A 22,463-nucleotide genomic window follows, 5' to 3' on the forward strand; every position below is an offset into this window, starting at 1 on the left:
ACACCAGCGGTGGGTTGTACTGGAATACAGGTACCTGTGTTACATATTCAGAATACAAAAATGTTTTTGCTGTGTTCAGCTCATGTTATCTTTATGAAACAGTATTTGAGAATACAGACACTGTATGAGATTTAAGAGAAACTTTATTGATCCCAAGGGGAAAATCTTCTGCAAATAGCAGAAAGAGTGAGGAACACAGACAGAGATACATACAGTCCCAAACAGACAAAGTGCAAAGACAGTTTACAATGATAGAATTAGAATTCAGTGATTAATTGTTATTGTTGGCACACCACAGCACACAACAACAAAATGTGTTCTCTGCATTTAACCCATATGTGACAATGGGGGCAGTTAATTCAGCACCCGGGGAGCAGTGCTTAGGGGCAGTACCTTGCTCAGGGTACCTCAGTGTTAACTTGCCAGTTGGGGAATCAAAGCTGCAATTTTTCAATTATGAGGCACTTCCTTAACCATTAAGCCACCACTGCCCTCATCCATCCATCCATTTTCCAAACTGGGTCGCGAGGAGTCTGGAGCCTCTCCCGGAAGCAATGGGCACGAGGCAGGGAACAACCCAGGATGGGGGGCCAGCCCATCGCAGGGCACACTCACACACCATTCACTCTCACATGCACACCTACGGGCAATTTAGTAACTCCAATTAGCCTCAGCATGTCTTTGGACTGTGGGGGGAAACCGGAGTACCCGGAGGAAACCCCACGACGACATGGGGAGAACATGCAAATTCCGCACACATGTGACCCAGGCGGGGACTCGAACCCGGGTCCCAGAGGTGTGAGGCAACAGTGCTAACCACTGCACCACCATGCTGCCCCCCCTGCGCCTCCTACTGACTATAAATAAAGGAGCCAAGGGGAACCACCCTTTGTAGCACATTCTGCTGAGAGTGTGGGTACCCTTGCGCAAGTAAAACTTTAAAGTGTGTTGTCTCGTAATTCAAAGTGTGTGCAGAGTTGGGGTGGAAAGCCTGGCACTTTCTCCAACTTATAGTTTGGTCTTGTGTGCAGAGTTGGAGTGCAAAGTTTTGGCGCTTTCTCCAACAGTGTCATAAACTAATTTTTCACTGTGAACACAGATGTGTTTTTATCCATCCATTCCCCTGCTGTCCAGACCCACACATAAGTCACTGGGTTTGGACCAATCAGGGCTCAGTCCCACACACAGAACACCTCCGTTAACCAGCAGAGGGCGCGCACAGTCTTTCCTCCCCACCGGTTCCTATCAGTGCACCAGCCTCTAGTTCCCTCCTTTCCCCTCTGCCTGTTTAAGCTCCAGCTCCCCAGCAGTCCTCGTTCGGACCTTGAACCCCTGGCCTGTGTTTCCCTACCTGTGCTAGTACTTGCTGTCTGTGTTTGCTCCTGGTTCTGCTGTGTCCCAGTTACCCTGTCCCTGCTGTTCCTGTCCCATACCCTGATTTTACCTTATTAAACCCTGTTCTCCTCCTTCCTCACCTCTGGATCTCTGCCTCCCTTTCTGCCCCCCCGCCCCCCCCCCTTACTCCCAGTAGTGACACACTGAGCCTCCACACAGCAGAAGTTATTAAATGTATTAGAAACACCCACCTCCATTTACACACATAATAAGTATGAAAATGCAAGGGAGACTCACCTAATTTAAATGTCTTGCTATTCCAGGCAAAGAGTTGGGAATAAATAGCAAGGAACAGCATGTTAAACAGACTGGGGTTATCTGTAAGGCAAACAGAGTAAATCAGACACCTTCATTCTCTCACCAGTCTATACAGATATAACATGATATTAAATAACAAAGTGTCTTTGGGCTTTTCCTCTCCTGAGATAAATCCTGTCGTCCCCAGGGCCCGACTGCACTGTGAGGTCATGCACAGTAAGGCCCATGATCCGAGGGCAGCGGGGGCCAAAATACAGGCCAAGGAGTTTAATGCCCCCTCAAGTCAGAGGGTCACATAGTGGCATGATGAGGGTGAGGGCCGGAGCATGACAGCGAGGGGGGGGCTGGCCAGGTGCACAAATAAATCCACATAAATATACTTACACAGGAAAGAAGCCAAGATTACAAAAATGTCCCTAAGTCGTACTGTTTCTCCCATCCTTCGTAAGCGTATTATCCGAAACACACCAAGACCAACTGAAATAAGGGAATATAAGTGTCAGTCACCAGTCACAGACACAAACAGAGGTGTTCAGTGATCCTGTGTTTAAAACCCTGCACAGCACTGTCACCTGGGGGTTCTGAGTTTGAATCCCATATTGGACACTGCACTAAAAGTGCACAGCAGATTTAAATAGGTTATGAAAGAGTGTATTGTATCATAGTATCATAATTGTGTAGATATGAAAAGCAACCTTTTAAATATCAATGTCATTCCAAAGTTTAACATTTGTGTGTCTCATTCACTACAGCGTAGCAAATAAATACCTCTATACAAAGTTCTGCCACAGTGTTCCTGACGTTCCAAAGTCTAGAACAAATTTTAAATAGATACTTTACAAAACCTGAAACATACTTACCTGGGAATAAAACCATCATGACAGGAAACATTAATAAAGTGGAAAATGTTGCAAGTTGTCCTTCCCAAGGTAGAGCTGAGTATTTCGCCAGATAAACACTGACAGCAACTAAAATAAAGTAAGAATAGTCAGTCACCATGAAATTCATGTCAGACAGAGTACAAACACAGATGTGTTCACTGGTGCTGCACAGGCCTGTCACCTGGGGGTTCTGGGTTTGAATATAATTACCATTGCTAGCAATAGAAGTTTTTTCTGTATTTACGGTGTTTAAATAAATTCTGAACAACACCGGTTACTATGTGCTCAATTCGCACCTTTTTTTGGTGTTTTTACTCTTCAGAGGAGGAGGAGGTTGATTTAGTGATTCCCAGAGAAAGATGGGCGAGGGACAGGAGAGACCAGTGTTTCCCCTACCATTTTATTAGAGGGGCGCCCCGTCCCCCCAACGGCACCTCCCACCCCCTCTTGAAGGTCAAGTTAATTTTATTTTATTTAATTTTCTATATAGCGCCAGATCACAACAGAAGTCATTCAAGGTTACCTTTCCTATGGATCGGGTCTATACATTGTCCTTTTATTAAACAAACTAAATACCCTTATGTTATTTATTTAATTTACACAACAGCTTGTCATTTTTGTCTCTACAGTCGTGCGTTTACAATTCTCCCCTGCTCTCTGTATCACGCATGGCGCAATCCCTAAGAAACGTAGAAATGGTAGATTTAACAGAGGCCCAGTATCTAGGAGGAGGAGGAAGAGGAAGCATAGAGCTAATAAAATTAATGCTTGGCAGCACATTCAGTTTAATAATGGCCAGCCTTGTCTGGAATGAGAGGGAGAGAGAAGACCACGAGGAGATGGAGACCTTAATACCCTCCAGAACATGGGGAAAGACGGCAGCTGTAAGCTCCAGGACTGAGGGGTAGATGTCCGACCCCAGGTATCTGAAAGACGTCGCCTGAGGGACAGAAGAAGGAAACGAGGAAAAGTGACATGCAGGATTCAGTGGAAGAAGAGAAGACTTTGCCCAGTTAATCTTATAGCTGACAGGGATTCATATGTCTGAGACAGATTAAGGACATGAGGAAGACCAGCTGGGGCATTGCCAAGGTAACGGAGCAGATCCTCAGCATATAAGGAGACTGTCTGAGGAAAACCTTTAACCAGGATAGGAGACATGAGATCTGACTGATGGAGAGCTGTGGCTACGGGCTCTAATGAGAGATTAAAGAGTAAAGGGATAGTGGACAGCCCTGCCTGGCACCTCGAAGGAGCAGGAAAGGAGGAGAGATGTTGGTATCAGTCAGGAGGAGTGAGGAGGGGGAGGAGTAAAGGGTCTGAGTCATGCTGGTAAAATAAAAGCCAAAGCCCATTCTGTCCTGGACCCTCCACAAAAATGACCAATTCATCCTATCAAAAGCCTTCTCTGCATCTAAGGAGAGGCGCATGCTGTCGGTGACATGGTGGGATTTAATAAAGCCAGTTTGGTCAAGTTACAAATCACCGCCTGCAGTCGAAGAGCAAGAACCTTCACAAGCAGCTTGACATCGACATTTATCATGGACAGCAGGTGGCAGCAGAACAGTCTGAGGGGTTTTCACTTTCTTTAAACAGTAAAATCATCATAGATGAATTAAGAGAAGGATGTGGAAGAGTGAAGTAGAAAGCAGTTTCCACAATTCAGAAAGGAGATGGAGAGAGAAGGCATCAGGCCCTGAAGATTTTCCTTGAGCTCATGGAGCCCAGAAACTCTTTAAGTTCAGCGATTGAAAGAGGAGCATCAAGCACAGAGGCTTCTGGACCTGAGAGCTGGGGGAGGGGTTAGGCATCAAGAAACTAACCGGGATCGGAGGCTGGGGAGACAGAGGGGTGGGGAGAATAAATCTGAGTAAAACTGAAAAAAACTGAAAAAAAGCAGTTGCTGATTCCCATAGGCTTGGTGGTTTGGACCCCATCTTTAAGTTTAATTGAAGAGATCATTGAAAATGAGTCACACTGCTTAAGCCTGAGAGCCAATAGTTTACTAGGTCTGGCACCAGACATATAAAAGCAAGACCTGGTGTGATGAACCACAAACTCGGACAGTATGACAGAAGAGCATTCAGCTCGGCCCTTGTGTTAGAAATACGGATCTCATGGTCCTGATCCACCACAGCAAGGCTCACTTTCTAACTGAGAGGCGCTTTTCAAGATCAGAAATCATCTGACCATATTGGTGAACCAGGCTGTTAGCGAAAGCAACCTTGGCATCACAAAGGAAGCCCTTATCAGCCATGCAGCAGTAGGCTGGGTCGTCAGTGGAGCCCCCATTAACAGAGATAAATTCTTCAAGTCTAGGGGTCAAATAAGCTATAAATTTTATTCTGAAGCAGAGAAGTATTAAATCTCCATTGCAAGGCCTGAGGAGGTAGAGAGGGCACAGCCAACTGGGGTAAAGCACACTTGTGATCAAATAAAGAAGAGGAAAGCAGAGAAGCATTAGAAACAGCAGGGATGAGAGAGTGAGAAACAAAGATGTAATATATGCCAGACTGGGACTTAAAGCAAGGAGAGAATAAAGAGTTTTCTCTGGTGGAGGGGTTCAGACAGAATGATACCAAATTGAGCTCCTCCACAGATTTACACAGGGAACGAGGGGAGGGGGGCGCCTGGCTCTCCACGAGAGAGGGTGATTTATCCTGGACAGGGTCGTGGATGGCTGTTCCAATAACAGCTTCATATTCCTGGAGTTTGAGGACATGGTTAGACAGATACAGGAAGAATGAGCCCCTCAGGTCAGAAATAATATAAGAGAACCTGCCGTCAGCATTTCCTCCTGAATTGAGAATATGAATTTGAAGGCCCTGCCTGAGCAACTAAACGACGTCCTCCAGTTGCCCATGGTTGGAGTGGCAGGACCCCATGGTGACCGTATGTTACTCCACCGACCCTGGACTGCTGGTGACCTCAGTGATGTAGCGTGAAGCATCACCAACCCCTTGATAAACAGGGGGAGTGAGTGCAGAATTTTGACCCACCAGTTATGAACTCCTCTGACTATTTGGACTGCATTTGGGATTGGACTTTTCCGAAATATACACAACCTAGATTGAGACGGACAATGTCACCGCCCAACACCCAGATCATGGGGACAATGTGGAATATCGTTCATTCCTGACCAGACTGCAGGACCAACTAAGGGAGGCTTTCCCTGTGTGAATGGACATGACCAGGATTTCCTCCTGCAAACAACAGGAAGGAGACACACAGTATTTGCAGAGGCTGATGGAGGTGAATGATGCCTATTGTGGAATAGCAAGACCAGGCAACATGAATGCAGACCCAGTTGTGACCACTTACGAAGCCCATTTTAAATAGTTTCTTAAACAGACTGAGACCGGACATAGCTGCAAACAGACTGAGACCGGACATAGCTGCAAACAGACTGAGACTGGACATAGCTGCAAACAGACTGAGACTGGACATAGCTGCAAACAGACTGAGACCGGACATAGCTGCAAACAGACGTACATCATCTGTGATTCTGGCAAATTACATTTAATTGAACAACATGCGAAATACGCAGAGAAGTTACTAAGAGGCAGAGCGCAGAAACAACAGAACAAAAAGGACGACGCTCTACAAGGCAATGCTCACCATGGTGCAGAGCACTGGAAATATAACAGCATGAGGACGAGGACGGGGCAGAAGCAGGGGCTCAGGGAGGGACAGGGGCAGGATCCAAGGCGATAACGCGGCGGCCGGGGGGGACTGTGTCGAGGGTGGGGGACGGGAAGGGGTGAGTCCAAATACACACTGTCCACTGCCCTAATGATACTTTGCTCCTTACTAACCCAGCTAACTGCAATGAAGACTCTCTTGCTTATTAGAATTCCCCGCGATTCTCGTGACACAAGCTATCATATATCCAAGACAGAAAGTACAGAAGCTGCAAGTCACACATGTAGAATACGACTCAGACGCACATAAGGCTTTAACCACTGTGATATTGATGGTAGAAGGAAAAGACAGAGTTTCTGGTTGATTCAGAAGCAGGAAATTCTGTAATAAAAATGTCTGAGTTCGACTCGCCGCCCAAACTTAGCGGAAGTTTCCTGAACACTGTTGGAGCGTCTGGCCAAATTATAACAGAAAAGTTCACAAAACCTTTAAGACGTGTTCTGAATCCAGACACGTCTTATTCTCATACCTCCTATTTGCAGTGCTGTCCTGTAAATTTACAGGCACGAGATTTGACAAACTGGCCATAGTGCTAATCAGCACCCCAGAGGGATTGTAAGTGACGAGACTGAGCGAATTGGGCATGAGTGACCCAGCAGTTTCACTTTAGTGACACATGATCCTTCGCCTTCTGTATGTGTATGAGTGGAGACTCGTACCTACAGCTGTGTTCAGTGAATGACTTACTGATAAACCAGGCAAAGACACACGCACACAATGTATAATATATGAGCCCTAGTGATTTGCACTCTGACTGGCATGTTTCAAAGGGGGTCCAGATGAGCATTATGAGAATGAATGGTATAAATGGAGGAGAGATAAGCTAAGGCTGGAAATGATGTTTTGGAGTGATAGGAGATGCTGTGAGTGTTGGTGCTACGGGAGTAAACAGGAGAAAGACTCACCCCTACACTCTAGGATGAGAGGAAGGATCTGGGTCCCTGGGTGAGATGATGTATGAGTGCAGATGACTATGAGTATACACGCGACCCGACAGTGACGCTCAGCTCCTCACTAAAGACTTATGTGACTGATCTAAATTACACAGTTCTTGTTGAAAGAGGCGTACAACTTCCAGTAAAAAAGGCCTTGCTAGGCAAAAAAGTGGTTATTTACTAGCCCAACTTCCTGTAGACATAATGATACCAAAAAACATGATGTGTGACTGATCAAGGGCGTGGAACCAGCAGTCATTACACCAAAATCTTATTTTAGATCAAACTGCAATGCCTGCTGAAAGCAGAGGCGATAGAGATAATAAGGTCTGTATTCCAGTCATTATTAAAATAAGAGGGAGTAATAGTGCCGTGTGAAAACTCATTTTTCCAGTTAAAAAATGCAGGAGTCTGGGGGAACCAGAATCATGGCTTTTGTACAAGACCTCTATCCATCCATTTTCCAAACCGCTCATCCTACTGGGTCACGGGGGGTCCGGAGCCTATCCCGTAAGCAATGGGCACGAGGCAGGGAACAACTCAGGATGGGGGGCCAGCCCATCACAGGGTACACTCACACACCATTCACTCACACATGCACACCTATGGGTAATTTAGTAAATCCAATTACCCTCAGCATGTTTTTGGACTGTGGGGGGAAACCGGAGTACCCGGAGAAAACCCCACGACGACATGGGGAGAACATGCAAACTCCACACACACATAACCCAGGTGGAGACTCGAACCCAGGTCCCAGAGGTGTGAGGCAACAGTGATAACCACTGCACCACCATGCCGCCCCTTGTACAAGACCTGCAAGCAGTAAATGCTACAGTACAACATGCCAATATTGTCTCAAATTCCACCCAGTAGTACTCATTTTTCTGTAATCGACATGACCAAAGCATTTTACAGCATACCAATATACGCAGACAGTCAATACTGGCTTGCAGTCCAGTTTGAGGGTAAATCTTATACGTTTACCAGATTGTGTCAGGGATCCTGTGAGTTGCCAACAATTTATAATGAAGCTCTGAAGACAGCCTGAGCTCTCTGGGCTTGTCACCAGGCACGGCTCTCCTACAGATGACCTTCTGCTAGCGGCGCCATCTAAAGGGCAATGTGAAAAAGACACTGTAACACTACTATGCCATTTGGCAGAGCACCGGCACTGTATATAAACCCAGCCTGTCAAAATTATAATTCATGAAACATGATGCCCCAGAAATTCAGTTATCGGCGAATGGGAAGTCATTAGATGCAGAAAGAGTAGCAGCGATTAAAAAAATTCCAATGCTTCAAACTCAGAAACAGATGATGTCCTTTTTAGGGATGTGATCATACTGCAGGACTTTTATACCTAACTATGGAGTATTATTAGCCCTTTTGAGTAATTTAATTCATGGGAAAGGCTTATAAGCACATGATAATGTTACGTGGAATTAGGAAGCAGAACGAGCCTTCAACAACCTAAAACTAGCTCTGCAGACAACCCCCCCACTCGGGGTATTCCGGACCACATGGGCCCTTTTGTCCAAACAGTGGATGAGAGGAGGGGCTGCATATGCAGCTCTATTGGAGATGCTGAACATTACTGTGAAAAGGAGCCCGGTGCTAAACCCTGCCACACTGCCCCCCATAGGAGGAGAAGGGGAAGGACACTATCAAATGGCGACCGTAAACCAAGTGTGTCACCGAGACCTGATTTGAAGGAAACGCCAAAGTGGAAAATGCTGGTATGGAACTATTTGTAGATGCTCAGCCTCAAGGGAACCAAGAACAGAAACCAACAAGGTCGGATTTGCAGTCTGCATAAAGCCTTGGAGTCTGGATCTCTCCCAAATCATTATTCTACCCAAACAGCGGAAATGCATGGAGAAGCAATACTGTGCATGGATGTCTTCTGTTCTGTCCCATGTACATGTGCACGTAAAATAAGGGCTCCGGGCTACTGTTCAGGTGCAGCTATACAACCTCAGACCAGTCTGGATCATGGTAAAGGACTTCCAGAGGAAGTGGTGGCTGGGATTCTGCTCACAATGCAGATGGCTGTGAAGGTTGGAGAGAGGGCCACCTGGATACACGCCTCACACTGCAGGAGACTACCGGAGCCCGGCGGGGCTCAGCAGGGACAACAGGAGGAGAGTCATTAGGTGACGACGTGCCTGGATGAGGTGGGATGAGTGCTGATTGGGCGTGCCCACACTCTGAGCACCAATACGCCGCAAGAAAGGCACCAATTACCGGGCGGAGAACAGTCAGGCAGAAGCAGCTTTAGCAGACTTCATGTGGTGACAGTTGTTGTGTTTCTCAGGAACCCCTGCGTATTTAAGCACTGGGTAATTGCCACCGCTCCCAGTATCCCAGACCGGTATTGGTGGTGTGGCCACAATGTAAATTCCTGGCTCCCGCGCAATTGGACGGGAGTCTGTGATCTCCTGCAGCTCTCTCACCACTAACTCAATGCTGTATGTCTCCATCTGATACTCTGACAGACATCATGCACGACGGGTGAGAAGTGGAACCGGTAAAGATGATTTTCCCCCAATAGGATTCTGGTATGCTATATTTCCCCAGTACAAGCATGGAATCAGCAGGAGATTATCCATCACCATCTAGCACTATTTGTTAATGCCATCACTGATGCCATAACCGGAATCAACAAAGAGCTCAACCCAGAGAAGACTGGTGCTGGATATCTTGCTGGTGAAGGAGGGAGGTATGTGGACCAGTGCTGCATGTATGTCCCGGCCAGTGATGATGCCGATATCTCTTTGGCTATACAGCACATGACAGAGGATGAATGCTGCACGTACAGTATGTCCCGGCCAGTGATGATGCCGATATCTCTTTGGTTATACAGCACATGACAGAGGATGAATGCTGCACGTACAGTATGTCCCGGCCAGTGATGATGCCGATATCTCTTTGGTTATACAGCACATGACAGAGGATGAATGCTGCACGTACAGTATGTCCCGGCCAGTGATGATGGCGATATCTCTTTGGCTATACAGCACATGACAGAGGATGAATGCTGCACGTACAGTATGTCCCGGCCAGTGATGATGCCGATATCTCTTTGATTATACAGCACATGACAGAGGATGAATGCTGCACGTACAGTATGTCCCGGCCAGTGATGATGCCGATATCTCTTTGGTTATACAGCACATGACAGAGGATGAATGCTGCACGTACAGTATGTCCCGGCCAGTGATGATGCCGATATCTCTTTGGCTATACAGCACATGACAGAGGATGAATGCTGCACGTACAGTATGTCCCGGCCAGTGATGATGCCGATATCTCTTTGATTATACAGCACATGACAGAGGATGAATGCTGCACGTACAGTATGTCCCGGCCAGTGACGATGCCGATATCTCTTTGGTTATACAGCACATGACAGAGGATGAATGCTGCACGTACAGTATGTCCCGGCCAGTGATGATGCCGATATCTCTTTGGTTATACAGCACATGACAGAGGATGAATGCTGCACGTACAGTATGTCCCGGCCAGTGATGATGCCGATATCTCTTTGGTTATACAGCACATGACAGAGGATGAATGCTGCACGTACAGTATGTCCCGGCCAGTGATGATGCCGATATCTCTTTGGTTATACAGCACATGACAGAGGATGAATGCTGCACGTACAGTATGTCCCGGCCAGTGATGATGCCGATATCTCTTTGGTTATACAGCACATGACAGAGGTGCTGAAGCAGCTTCACCAGGATGAACACGGCAGTGTCACCTGGGGGTGGCTGTATGGCCTTTTTTGGCCGGTGGACAGCGTACCTCACCATGTTCCTTCCGTTACTGTCACAGTGATCATCCTTTGCCTCTGCGCCCCCCGCCTTATGCTGAAGTCATTGAATATTTGAAGTCAGGGTCAGAGGTCCTGTTCCATTCTCTACAATAAAGACTGTGTCGTTGAAATTCAACACAGCAGCGCCATCTAGTGGACCAGTGGAGAGGCTTTTCAGGCTGGGAAATCTAGAGTTAACTCCAAGGAGAAATAGACTGTCTGACAAACAATGTGAGAAACTCCTCCTAATGAGATATAACCACTGGTTTACTGATAAAGTCTGTTTGCCATTTAAATGTTTTTCCTCATTTAAATTTGTCTTTATTTTGTAATGTTAGAAAAAAGCCAGTCAGTTATTTTCCATCCATCCATTTCCTGTGACTGCTTATCTTATTCAGGGTTGTGGGAGGTCTGGAGTTTATCCTGGACAATATGGGTGCAGGGCAGGGAACCACCCAGGATGGGATGCCAACCCATTACAGAGCAGACACACACACCATTCACACCTATGGGCAGTTTGGCAGCTCCAGTTAACCTCAGCATGTTTGTGGACTGTGAGGGGGAAACCCCACACTGACACGGGAGAACATGCAAACTCCACACACATGGAGCCAGTGCAGAGACTCAAACCCTGGTCCCTGAGGTGTGAGGTAACACTGCTAACCACTGCACCATCGTGTCACTCTATTTTATATTTTATTTTGGGGCAGTTTATATTGACACCATGTGGTGTTACAAAGCCCAGCTTCTTTTATTTTTTATATACAGTATTAACAGAGTTTTATTTTGAGGCTTATAGCCTGATGTCAGTGCTGCCTTCACTTGCCTGTTTGAAACACATGAAACATCCAGTTGAGTCTTGTACTGTGAAGTGCTCTTTTGACTAGTTTTCACCCCCCCTGAACCCGATTTGTTGCCTTCCTTTATTAAAGAACATAAAATAAAGAATTTCTAAATGTCATCCTTATTAAAGCTGGGAAGCTGATATGTGGGTATATATGAGGTTTAATAATACAGGAAAATCCAGTTATAATGGACTTCAAGGGACCTGGCAAAACAGTCCATTATATCCAAAGTCCATTATATCCAGAGTTGCTGTATGCCCAGAACACAACTACAGGACACCATTTACTCATGCTACACTCCGGCAGACACACTTGGTATAGATTATTATATTGTACATGTAGTAATCCAACTTTACCTGACCAGATGTGTGACTATTAATAATCCCGACTCAGTATCTGCACTGGATATCACCGGCACGCCATGCGACTTGTAGACGGAGCCAGCATGTCCGTTATAGCTGAATATAACCATAGGTACTGTAAAAGTGGCCCTGAGGACCAAATTGTTTGTAAGTTATAAGTGAAATTCCGTTATATGCGAGTCCACTATATCCGATGCATTTATGTTCTTAAAGGACCTCGTCCATTATAGATGAAATTCCGTTATAAGCGAGCCCACTATAACGGTATTTTACTGTATATGCTATTAGTGACTAGCGATTAAATTAAACAATGCATCACTGCAAAGTAATTCAAAAGTAATGTGATAAGCAGTGTAACTAATTACTTAATTACTCCCTGTGGAAAGTAAAGTAATGCATTACTTTTTTTAAAAGTAATGAGTAATAAGTAATACATTGCTTTTTGTGAGTGCTGACCCCAACACTGGTGGTGAACGAGGTAAAGATTCCGATTTTTATTTGTCATATGCATGAATATCCTGCTACACCAGATGTGAGATGAAATTGCTGCTACTCCAGACTGTGCAACAAACAAGATAGAAGGATTTTAGTAAGGAGGTGAACAAAGCCAAGTATCTCTCTGTGTGCCTTGAAGCTTAGTTCATACTCCACTTTTCCTTGTGCTGTTATGGTCTGCGCACAGCTGTGTACATGCTATATTTGTCTGTGGATGCAGACTGTCGCGGTCTGCCCATACATATAGCAATGATACTCCCCAAGACCAGTAGAGGGCAGATGTATTGCAACAAATACAAGCAGTGTAGTGAAATGGGTAATGTACTGTTTTAAAGTTACCAATTTTGGCTGGTATTACGATAATCCAATGTACCAAGGAGTTTTGAAATCGAAATTAGCTGGGACCCCCCTCCCTCTCAATGAATTTTAGTGCCAAGATCTCAAAATTCCAGAATAGTGTTGCTTTTGGAAATATTGTATTCTGCAGTACATTGTCTGGAGTTTTGAAAAATCAATAAGCCTACTTATTAAACAACTGTAAAGTGACATGAACTTTATAACAAACACACAAATAACAACAAATAACAAATGCACAAAAACACTAAAGTGCACTATATATCCAATTTTCTCGTAGTGCAGAACATATCAAACAATATATTTCCATCTCAGCCAGCAGTGTTTGGATGATCTGTTTATACAAATTCCTGCACCGGAATACATCTCTGTGCTCCTTCAATGATGAGTTATGTGTCTGCGGGTAACTTCACACCTCCTCACACAGCTACTTATTGAAAGTGTCTCTAACTACAACAAATATTCTTCTCCTTTTACCATCTTCTGGAAGCACCCAGTCAAATTCTTTGCACATGCACAGGTAATGTGCACTGGCACGCAAAACGTCTGCTAGACACCCCGATGATGAAATTTACAGCCCTCACACTGTGCACAGACCGTAAGCATACCATTAGTATGAACTGGCCCTGACACAATAGTGTTCAGCTGCCTGTAATTTTATGATATGGTGCAAAGACTGAAGAGTGTCTTATTGATTTATTCCATGTAAAGGACACAACTGGAGCTGGTCTTGCAAAATATCTTAGCCAGAAATAAACTTTGGCCTGTATACCAACAATATAAGAGGCAGGGCTACACTAGCTGTGCTGCTCTGTCAGCCAATTACAGAGGTGTGTAAGCTGTCATACAGGAGAACCAAATGGATCAGTGAGAGTTTTTTTCTGGTGGCTGGAGTGCCAATCCTGCCACCAACCCACAAATTATTCCCCATAAGTTAGAGGACCTCGAACCTGGATGTAGATTAACATCATACCCAGAACAAGAACAATGAGAAGGTCTGTTAAGTGCTTTGCTTTGCCCAGAGACTGACCCTTGTTGTGGACGTGTGCTTCAGCTTCATGGAATTCCTTTGGTGTTTCTACCGTCATGAGAGGCTCTGTGAAGCACCATGACCTTTTTGTTGAGGTTCAACAAGTAGGAAGGCAGTCAGGGACAGGGAAATACAAAACTCTGCATGTTCTAAGTGTGACAAGATTATCTTCCATGATTAATTTTTGCAATGTTCTTCTGTCTTTCATTCCTGTAGTGGTGACTGTGTATCAGAAGGAGACCAAGAAGAGTTTTGATTATTACTTCTCAGGTACAGCATGAGCCCTAAGCAACATCACTGATTGAGTTTTGGGTGCAGTTGGTTGCTTTGTACAGAATCTTCACAGTGATATCTTCAAAGAGAAGATATGGACATTGGCACAACTGTAGGACTGGTGTGTGATTGCATGTTGGAGTTCTCAGCTGGGAACTGAGGAGGCGTTTGAGGAAATGTGGAAGGAAGCTAACACTATATCCTCAAAGATCAATGTTCAGTGGGAGGTGAAGAGGAGTAGGAAGGTATTAAGGAAGCAAGATGAAGTCTGACAGAATCAGACCAAGATTTACGCCCAATGAGGAACTATGAGTTAACTTTTTAGTAATTAACTTCAGCATACAGGGCATTACAGACATGTTCAGTCATAACATTTTGCAGCTTCTGAGATGGACAGACTGCCTCACAAACCCCAGAAGGGAGAAGATCCCCCATCCCCTTCAGATGTGTGGGTATTACAGGGGGGGTGTGCCCACCACCCAGGCAGGGACAGAGTACAAGCTGTTTATACATAAATAATAATGGGAACAACATCCTCCAACTTCCCTATTGGGCTTTAATACATTTCTTGTGGAAAACAACCTTCTGCAAGCCGACTCTAAATTAGGCTCACTCTACCAGCCTATTACCACTCTGCCAGCCTATTATCACTCTGCCAGTCACCTCTTGTAGCAATAAAAGGTCTTTTTCAGCACTAAAGTTCATCAAGAACCGACATGGGATTTTTTCCCAGAGAAACGCCAACTTACTGGATGTTTGTTTCTTTCTCGGTCCATTTTCTGTAAACCCTAGGATGGTTGTGTGTGAAAATTCCAGCAGATCAGCAATTTCTGAAATACTCAAACCAGCATGTCTGACACCAGCACACATGCCTCGATCAAAGTCACATAAATCACCTTTCCTCCCCATTCTGGTGTTTGATGTGAACAATACCTGAAGCTCCAGACCTGTATCAGCATGATTTTATACATTGTGCTGCTGACATATGATTGGCTGATTAGATATTTTCTTCAACAAGCAATTAAACAGCTGACCCTAATAAAGTGCCAGTGAGTGTATGTTGGATGTAAAGCTGCTCTGCTCACGAAAAGGTGCATGATGCCCCTGCATAAAGGGAACCAGTGCAAACATGGGGTGAACATGCAAACAGCACATATGGGAACTTATACAGACTTACTGATGGATGAAGCCAAGATGACCAGGAATGTAACTCCAGTTATTCCTGCTATGTAGTTAAGTATTTTATCTCTTTTTTCTCTGTCTTCTGAATACTTTGTGAAAACCACAAAGTCAACAACTGAAACGAGAAGAAAACAGTTAGTGAACATAAAATTCATTTCAGACAGAGAATATAGAACAAATGTGCTGAGTGTCCTGTGTTTAAGGCGCTGCTCTGCACAGCCCTGTCAGCTGGGGCATAAGGGGTTAAATCCCATGTCAGACACTGTGGTAAAAAAACAACTTAATTTGAAGATATAAATAGGGTGACTAAAGGTAACCCACGGTGCTGGGGGGCAGGGGGGCTTTAATGCACAGGCTTAGCCTGGGGCCTCCACTAAAAAAGAACCAGCCCCCCCCCCCACTGACCCAGACAAATACAGCTTTAATGCACAGGCTGAGCCAGGGGCCTCCGCTAATAAAGGACCAGTCCTCACACTGACCAATACAGCTTTAATGAGAACAGCAGTGGGCGGAGTCACAGGGGGCCTGGAGCCTCTCCCAAGCAGCACAGGACAGAGGTACAGCTTGGATGGGAGGCCATACACACACAGTCACATGCTATGGGCAATTTACAGACACCAATTAACCTGAGAGGGAGACTGTGGGCTGCTGGAGGAAACTGGAGTAACTGGTGGAAACCCACATGACATGGGGACCACATGCAGACTGTACACAGATACAGAGGAGGGGGGATTCAAACAAGCACCCTGGAGGTGTCAGGCAGCAGTGCTGACCACTGAGCCACTGTGCTGCCCCATGGATACAGATTAACAGTGAACAAAACAGATACTGCATTATAAAAATGCAAATTATGTAAATTGTTACACATTTCTGTTTAAATGCAAAGTAGAAAATAAATCTCTATGTTTAATTCTAGTCTAGTACTCCAGAAATCCATTTATAAACATACTCACTTCGGAATAAAACAAAAAAGATGAATATAAATATGATTCCACCAAACATTCCTCCAAACATCGCTTTCTCAGCTGGAGATGTGGAATATTTCACTGACAACTCAATGAAAGAACCTGAAATGAGGTAAGAATATTTAATCAACAAATAGTTAATATTAAACACAAGAAAAAACAAATGCATTCAGTGGTTAATTTGTGTATCAGATGCTTTTGTCCAAAGTAACGTGTAAGTAAGCATCAGAGAGCAGGATCAGCCTGCGGTTAAGTTCTAACCCATAGAGTCACACAGGTTAGGAAGCAGATTAATAAGGGTCATGAAACGTCAGTGAGGGTGTTTGGCTGAGAGACATTATTCACCCTAAATCATGCATCCAAACAGCTATAAAGTCACATTCATAGGGGAACCAAATGAGCCAATCAGCCTGTATGATTCCATCCAGGTAAGTGGATAAGTGTGACGCCAATGAGCACATATGAAGGCAGAGTGATGGGCTGCAGTCAGGCCTTCTGTGATATTCCAGGGCATGAGGGACACACAAGAATCAGGAGCTGGGGCCCCATTGGAAGGTGAGGGGTCAAAACAAGTAACATTCACATCAGGGACAACAGAAAGGGAGGGGTGTGGTGTGGTCACTATAGCATTTTCAGATAAGCCATGGAAACACTGTTGAAGGGATGTATTATGGGTAAAATTAACCAAACTCTGTCTGCACATAACATGTTAGTGTATAAGGAGGGGTAGGATTAGGATATCCATCTGCATCATACATGTTATACGTTAGTGTATGAGGAGGGGTGGGATTAGGATATCCATCCGCACCATACATGTTATACGTTAGTGTATGAGGAGGGTAGGATTAGGATATCCATCTGCACCATACATGTTATAAGTTAGTGTATGAGGAGGGTAGGATTAGGATATCCATCCGCACTATACACCTGATTACTGAGGCCCCATGGGGAATGAACCTCAGCGCTACAGTCATACCCCAGTGAGGGTCAAGCCATTCCATACGAAACACACACAACTGTCATTCCCCTTTCAGACATCCAGCTCAAATAAAGTACCATTCCGATTAACAGACTCCCACACCTTCCACTCCACAAGAACAAGCTTATCTAGTACATGTTACAAAATCATTGTAAATGTACCGCTGCTGCATTTACATGAGCTCTGCATGCGCTCTCCCAGCCAATCATAATCATTCTTGCTGTTGGACTCATAGACAGTGCGGCACATTTGTGAGAAACTGAACAAAAATGAGTGAGGAGGAGAAACTCAAAGAGGAACATTTATCTCCCGCTGTTTGGAAATATTTTGTATTCGACAGAGACGATACTGAGTAAAACTAAGTCATTTGTTGGCACTGATCTGTGGCTGTTGGCAAGAAAGTGACACATAATCACAGTGTGGACTATTGATGACACCACTTCTGACTGAGAGTTTGCTGTGTGGGTTTTGGCTGCTGCTTCTCATCGGTGTTTTTGTTGGTCCTGTTGCTTATTTTCTTAACTCGGCCGTATAATAGCACCTATAACACACCTGCTCTTTACCTGCACAAGCCCTCTTCCTTTGCTCCTGCTCTGTCTGCATCTGTGCCCAGTGAGTTTTTCCCTCTTACTTCGCTGCTGTTGCCAGTCTGTCTTGCTGAAAGGGCAGGTTACCTGCTTGTACTTTTTCATGGTTTTTAGCTGAGCTGCGTAATGAGCTTTGGCTTCGCTAACATGCTCTGTCTGATTAGCATGATGTTGTTATTTGGCATCTTTACTGCTTTTTGTCCTGAGTGCTGCTGTGTAGGATCACACACACATACACCAGGGCTAACATTCCAACTTTTATGGCCCGGAGGTTTGGAACCCTTGAGAGAAGGTCCAACCTGGTACGAGGGGTACTGGGTAGCCTAGGCACAAAGGGGGGTTAGTACCCCCCCCCCCCACACACACACACATACATAAGGAGGCCCAGATATGAAGGGAAGCCAGCATCCCACATATGCCTAAGAGATTTAGGGACCTAGGGGCAGCAGCCTGGACCTCCAGGATAGGGGTCCTCAACTCAGCATGCAAACCATTACACAAATGTGATTACAACTTAATAGTGTCAACATCTGGATTTGTTATGTTTGTTTGTGTCCATAGACCATCTTAGTGGTGGCAGTGGTGGCCCAATGGTTAGGGATGTGTATTTGTAATTGAATGATTGCTGGTTCAAATCCCCGACCAGCAAAGTATCACAGAAGTATTCTGAGCAAGGTATCGCCCCCAAGCACTGCTCCCTGGGTGCTGAATTAGCTGCCTCCTGCTCTGTCACTAAGTCACATATGGGTTAAATGCGGAGGACATATTTAATTGTTATACACTGTGTGTCAACAATGACCACTAATCACATAATACTTTGTGTGTCACCCTTATAAACGCACCTCACACATTATTGCCTATTATATCCTTCTCACTTAAACTATTATATAGATATAAAGATATATGTATAGTTACCCATGCGAATAAAGATATATGTATAGTTACTCATGCGAATAAAGATATATGTATAGTTACCCATGCGAATAAAGATATATGTATAGTTACCCATGCGAATAAAGATATATGTATAGTTACTCATGCGAATAAAGATATATGTATAGTTACCCATGCGAATAAAGATATATGTATAGTTACCCATGCGAATAAAGATATATGTATAGTTACCCATGCGAATAAAGATATATGTATAGTTACCCATGCGAATAAAGATATATGTATAGTTACTCATGCGAATAAAGATATATGTATAGTTACCCATGCGAATAAAGATATATGTATAGTTACTCATGCGAATAAAGATATATGTATAGTTACCCATGCGAATAAAGATATATGTATAGTTACTCATGCGAATAAAGATATATGTATAGTTACTCATGCGAATAAAGATATATGTATAGTTACCCATGCGAATAAAGATATATGTATAGTTACTCATGCGAATAAAGATATATGTATAGTTACTCATGCGAATAAAGATATATGTATAGTTACCCATGCGAATAAAGATATATGTATAGTTACCCATGCGAATAAAGATATATGTATAGTTACCCATGCGAATAAAGATATATGTATAGTTACTCATGCACACTGTCATGTCGATCTCAGAGAAATTAGGAAAGTTAAATAAGGTAACTAAGTATCTTAGTGAGTCTCCTAACTATTAGAAGCCTTTTCTTTGCCTGACCCCCCTGCTTCTCTACATTCCTTCTTACCTGATCGCACCTGTGACCCTCTAGGTTGGTCTGGCATGTTTGGTACCAAACTGAGGGGAAAATGCTTCTTCCAGATTCAGATCTGGTCAGTCATTGCTGTGAAATTGTACGTATCTAAAGTTACACACTTTTAATGAAAATCAACTGTAAAGTGGTGTCATTATAGTCATAAATCTGAATAGGACTGCTACAGACATCCCTCGACCAGCCCGCCAATAGATGGCCCAGGCCATTGGTCCAGGTATTGAGTTATTGATGATCATCAATATTCATGGACTTCAGACTCAGAGGGGTGAAGCCTGTTCGTAAAGCCTGCCTTGAAGAGGCACAGAAGAAAGTTCCAGCTCCAAGACAAAGCCTTTCACCTTAAAGCTTCACCAAAGACAGAAAATCAAAGGGGCTCCACACAAAGAACCGCTCCAGACACCGTGCCTTCTTAGGTGCCATCGCTTCCTCAGCTCATCACCTCTGCAACCAAGTAAATCAACTTCCATTCATTTTAACTATCTAATCTGTGATAGTCAATCTGTTTTATAACTTTGAGTGCATGGTTTCAAAATCACGTGCTTGCTGTGCAGAGCACCCCTTTAAGGTTACTCATTTAAATCTCATCACTACATTTCCATATTTCATCCATCCATCCATCCATCCATCCATCCATCCATCCATCCATTTTCCAAACTGCTTATCCTACTGGGTCGCGGGGGGTCTGGAGCCAAAGGTTTTTCTTATTTAAACACTTGCTGTCTTTCCTTTGGCTCCCTTTACAAAGGTACAATTCACACATTCCCAGTCACATGACACCAGGGTTGGGTTGTACTGAAATACAGGTACCTGTGTTACATATTCAGAATACGAAAATGTGTTTCCTGTGTTCAGCTCATGCTATGTTTATAAACCAGTATTTGAGAATACAGACACTGTATGAGATTTAAGAGATCCCAAGGGGAAATTCTTCTGCAAATGGCATGAGGCAGGGAACAACCCAGGATGGGGGGCCAGCCCATCACGGGGCACACTCATACACCATTCACACACCATTCACACACACATGCACACCTACGGGCAATTTAGTAACTCCAATTAGCCTCAGCATGTTTTTGGACTGTGGGGGGAAACCGGTGTACCTGGAGGAAACCCCATGATGACATGCGGAGAATATGCAAACTCCACACACATGTGACCCAGGTGGAGACTTGAGCCCGGGTCCCAGAGGTGTGAGGCAACAATGCTAACCACTGCACCACCATGCCACCCCCTCCATATTTCATTGTTTTGCTTTATTCTGTTATGTTCTGTTTGATCTTACATGTAATGTCTGTTGTATGATACTGTAGTATTAGACATAACTGCATGCCTTTTATATAACACACATCTCCGTGTCATTGACTGCTCACAATTGAGTCACTGCCTCTGTGTGAACTGGCTCCTAAGCTCTAAACCTCAAGCTCACTTGAAAATATCGCGAGACTCTCAGCAGCTGTGGGAAGAGCTTCACTACGTATCCACTACCTTACCTGGTGAAGTGTGTTTGGTGGACGATCATTCTAACCCAGGTTACTCAGCGATACTGTAATTAGTGAATCCCACCCAAGTCTCCCATTAACAGACTAACACTGGGCATAATAATTAATTAATAATCATCATCAAATGATAAATAGCAAAATAATAATTATTTTCCCTTCACATTGGTGGAGATCAAAACTATCTGACCTAATTTTTCCTACAGCTGGTATGTGCAGCTTCATTACTCATTTTAATCGACAGCCTGGAGTTTTACTGCATATGTTTGTTTTTTAACACCTTGCAATGCAGCTCATACACTCTCAGGTCGAACTTAAATGTCTTCACTGCCGTACCCGTTTGGAGTCAGTATCGTACCACCTGTGCCAGTCACTTGGAATTGTCCGATGCCCTCTTTACACCCACCACTCAGAAACAGGATGCACCGTTATTTACGACTCTGACGCAGCGATCCTGACTGAATATACATACGATAGTGTTCGCTGCGTGACACTAAAGCCATCCGAGGAATAACTCATGAGCATCTTCATCCTCTTCAAAATCCATCTGCCCCATTTTCTCCCAGCCATGTTGACTTAAATCTTGCCCTTCTGGATGCTCATTCAATAACCAAAAAAGCATCTCTGATCCACGACCTCATTATCCAGAAGAAGATGGATATGTTTTGTATTTTAGAAACTTGGCTACAACCTGGTGACTATTTACATCTGAAAATGCTGACCCCCCCAGGCTACAACTACCTATCAAACCCTGTTTATGTGGAGGAGGGGGTGGGCTGGCTGTCGCTTATCGATCGACTTTAAAAATTACTTTCATTTCTTGATGTCACTGCTTTTGAATATATTACTCTGAAGGTTGGTTCCCCCCCCACCCCTTGCCTTCCATTATTGTTCTATTAATATCCATGTTGACACTGACTGCTCCTACACATCTGACTTCATCTCAGCATTAGTATGTTTTAATATAACACAGCATGTTAACTTTCCAACTCTCATTCATGGTCATATTCTTGCTTTGCTCTGTTCTAGTGGTTTGAATGATGTTTCTGTCTCTGGTTCAGTCTCTGGTATCTCTGATCATAAGCTAATTGAGTGCAGCTTTCACTTTAAGGTGCCACTTTACAATAAGGCTCCCTAATGTGGCAGATTGTAGTACAGCCATCTTAAAGTGGCAGAAGTTTGAGGTAGATTGGTCCCTATT

The 22,463-nt window shown here is 44.3% G+C and overlaps 1 protein-coding gene across 1 annotated transcript in view; it reads right to left on the minus strand.

Annotated features, from left to right (window-relative positions):
- LOC125704987 (uncharacterized) overlaps positions 1–22,463 on the minus strand; it is a 132,253-nt gene that overhangs the window by 55,356 nt on the left and 54,434 nt on the right. Inside the window, exons 9-13 of the mRNA XM_048971234.1 lie at positions 16,483–16,596; positions 15,525–15,644; positions 2,514–2,621; positions 2,038–2,130; positions 1,633–1,713 (exon numbers count right to left, since the gene is read on the minus strand). Coding sequence (XP_048827191.1) covers positions 1,633–1,713; positions 2,038–2,130; positions 2,514–2,621; positions 15,525–15,644; positions 16,483–16,596 — 516 coding nt within the window. The remainder of the gene's footprint in view (positions 1–1,632; positions 1,714–2,037; positions 2,131–2,513; positions 2,622–15,524; positions 15,645–16,482; positions 16,597–22,463) is intronic.

This window comes from Brienomyrus brachyistius, chromosome 12 (genome assembly GCF_023856365.1).
Source record: "Brienomyrus brachyistius isolate T26 chromosome 12, BBRACH_0.4, whole genome shotgun sequence".
NCBI lineage: Eukaryota > Metazoa > Chordata > Actinopteri > Osteoglossiformes > Mormyridae > Brienomyrus > Brienomyrus brachyistius.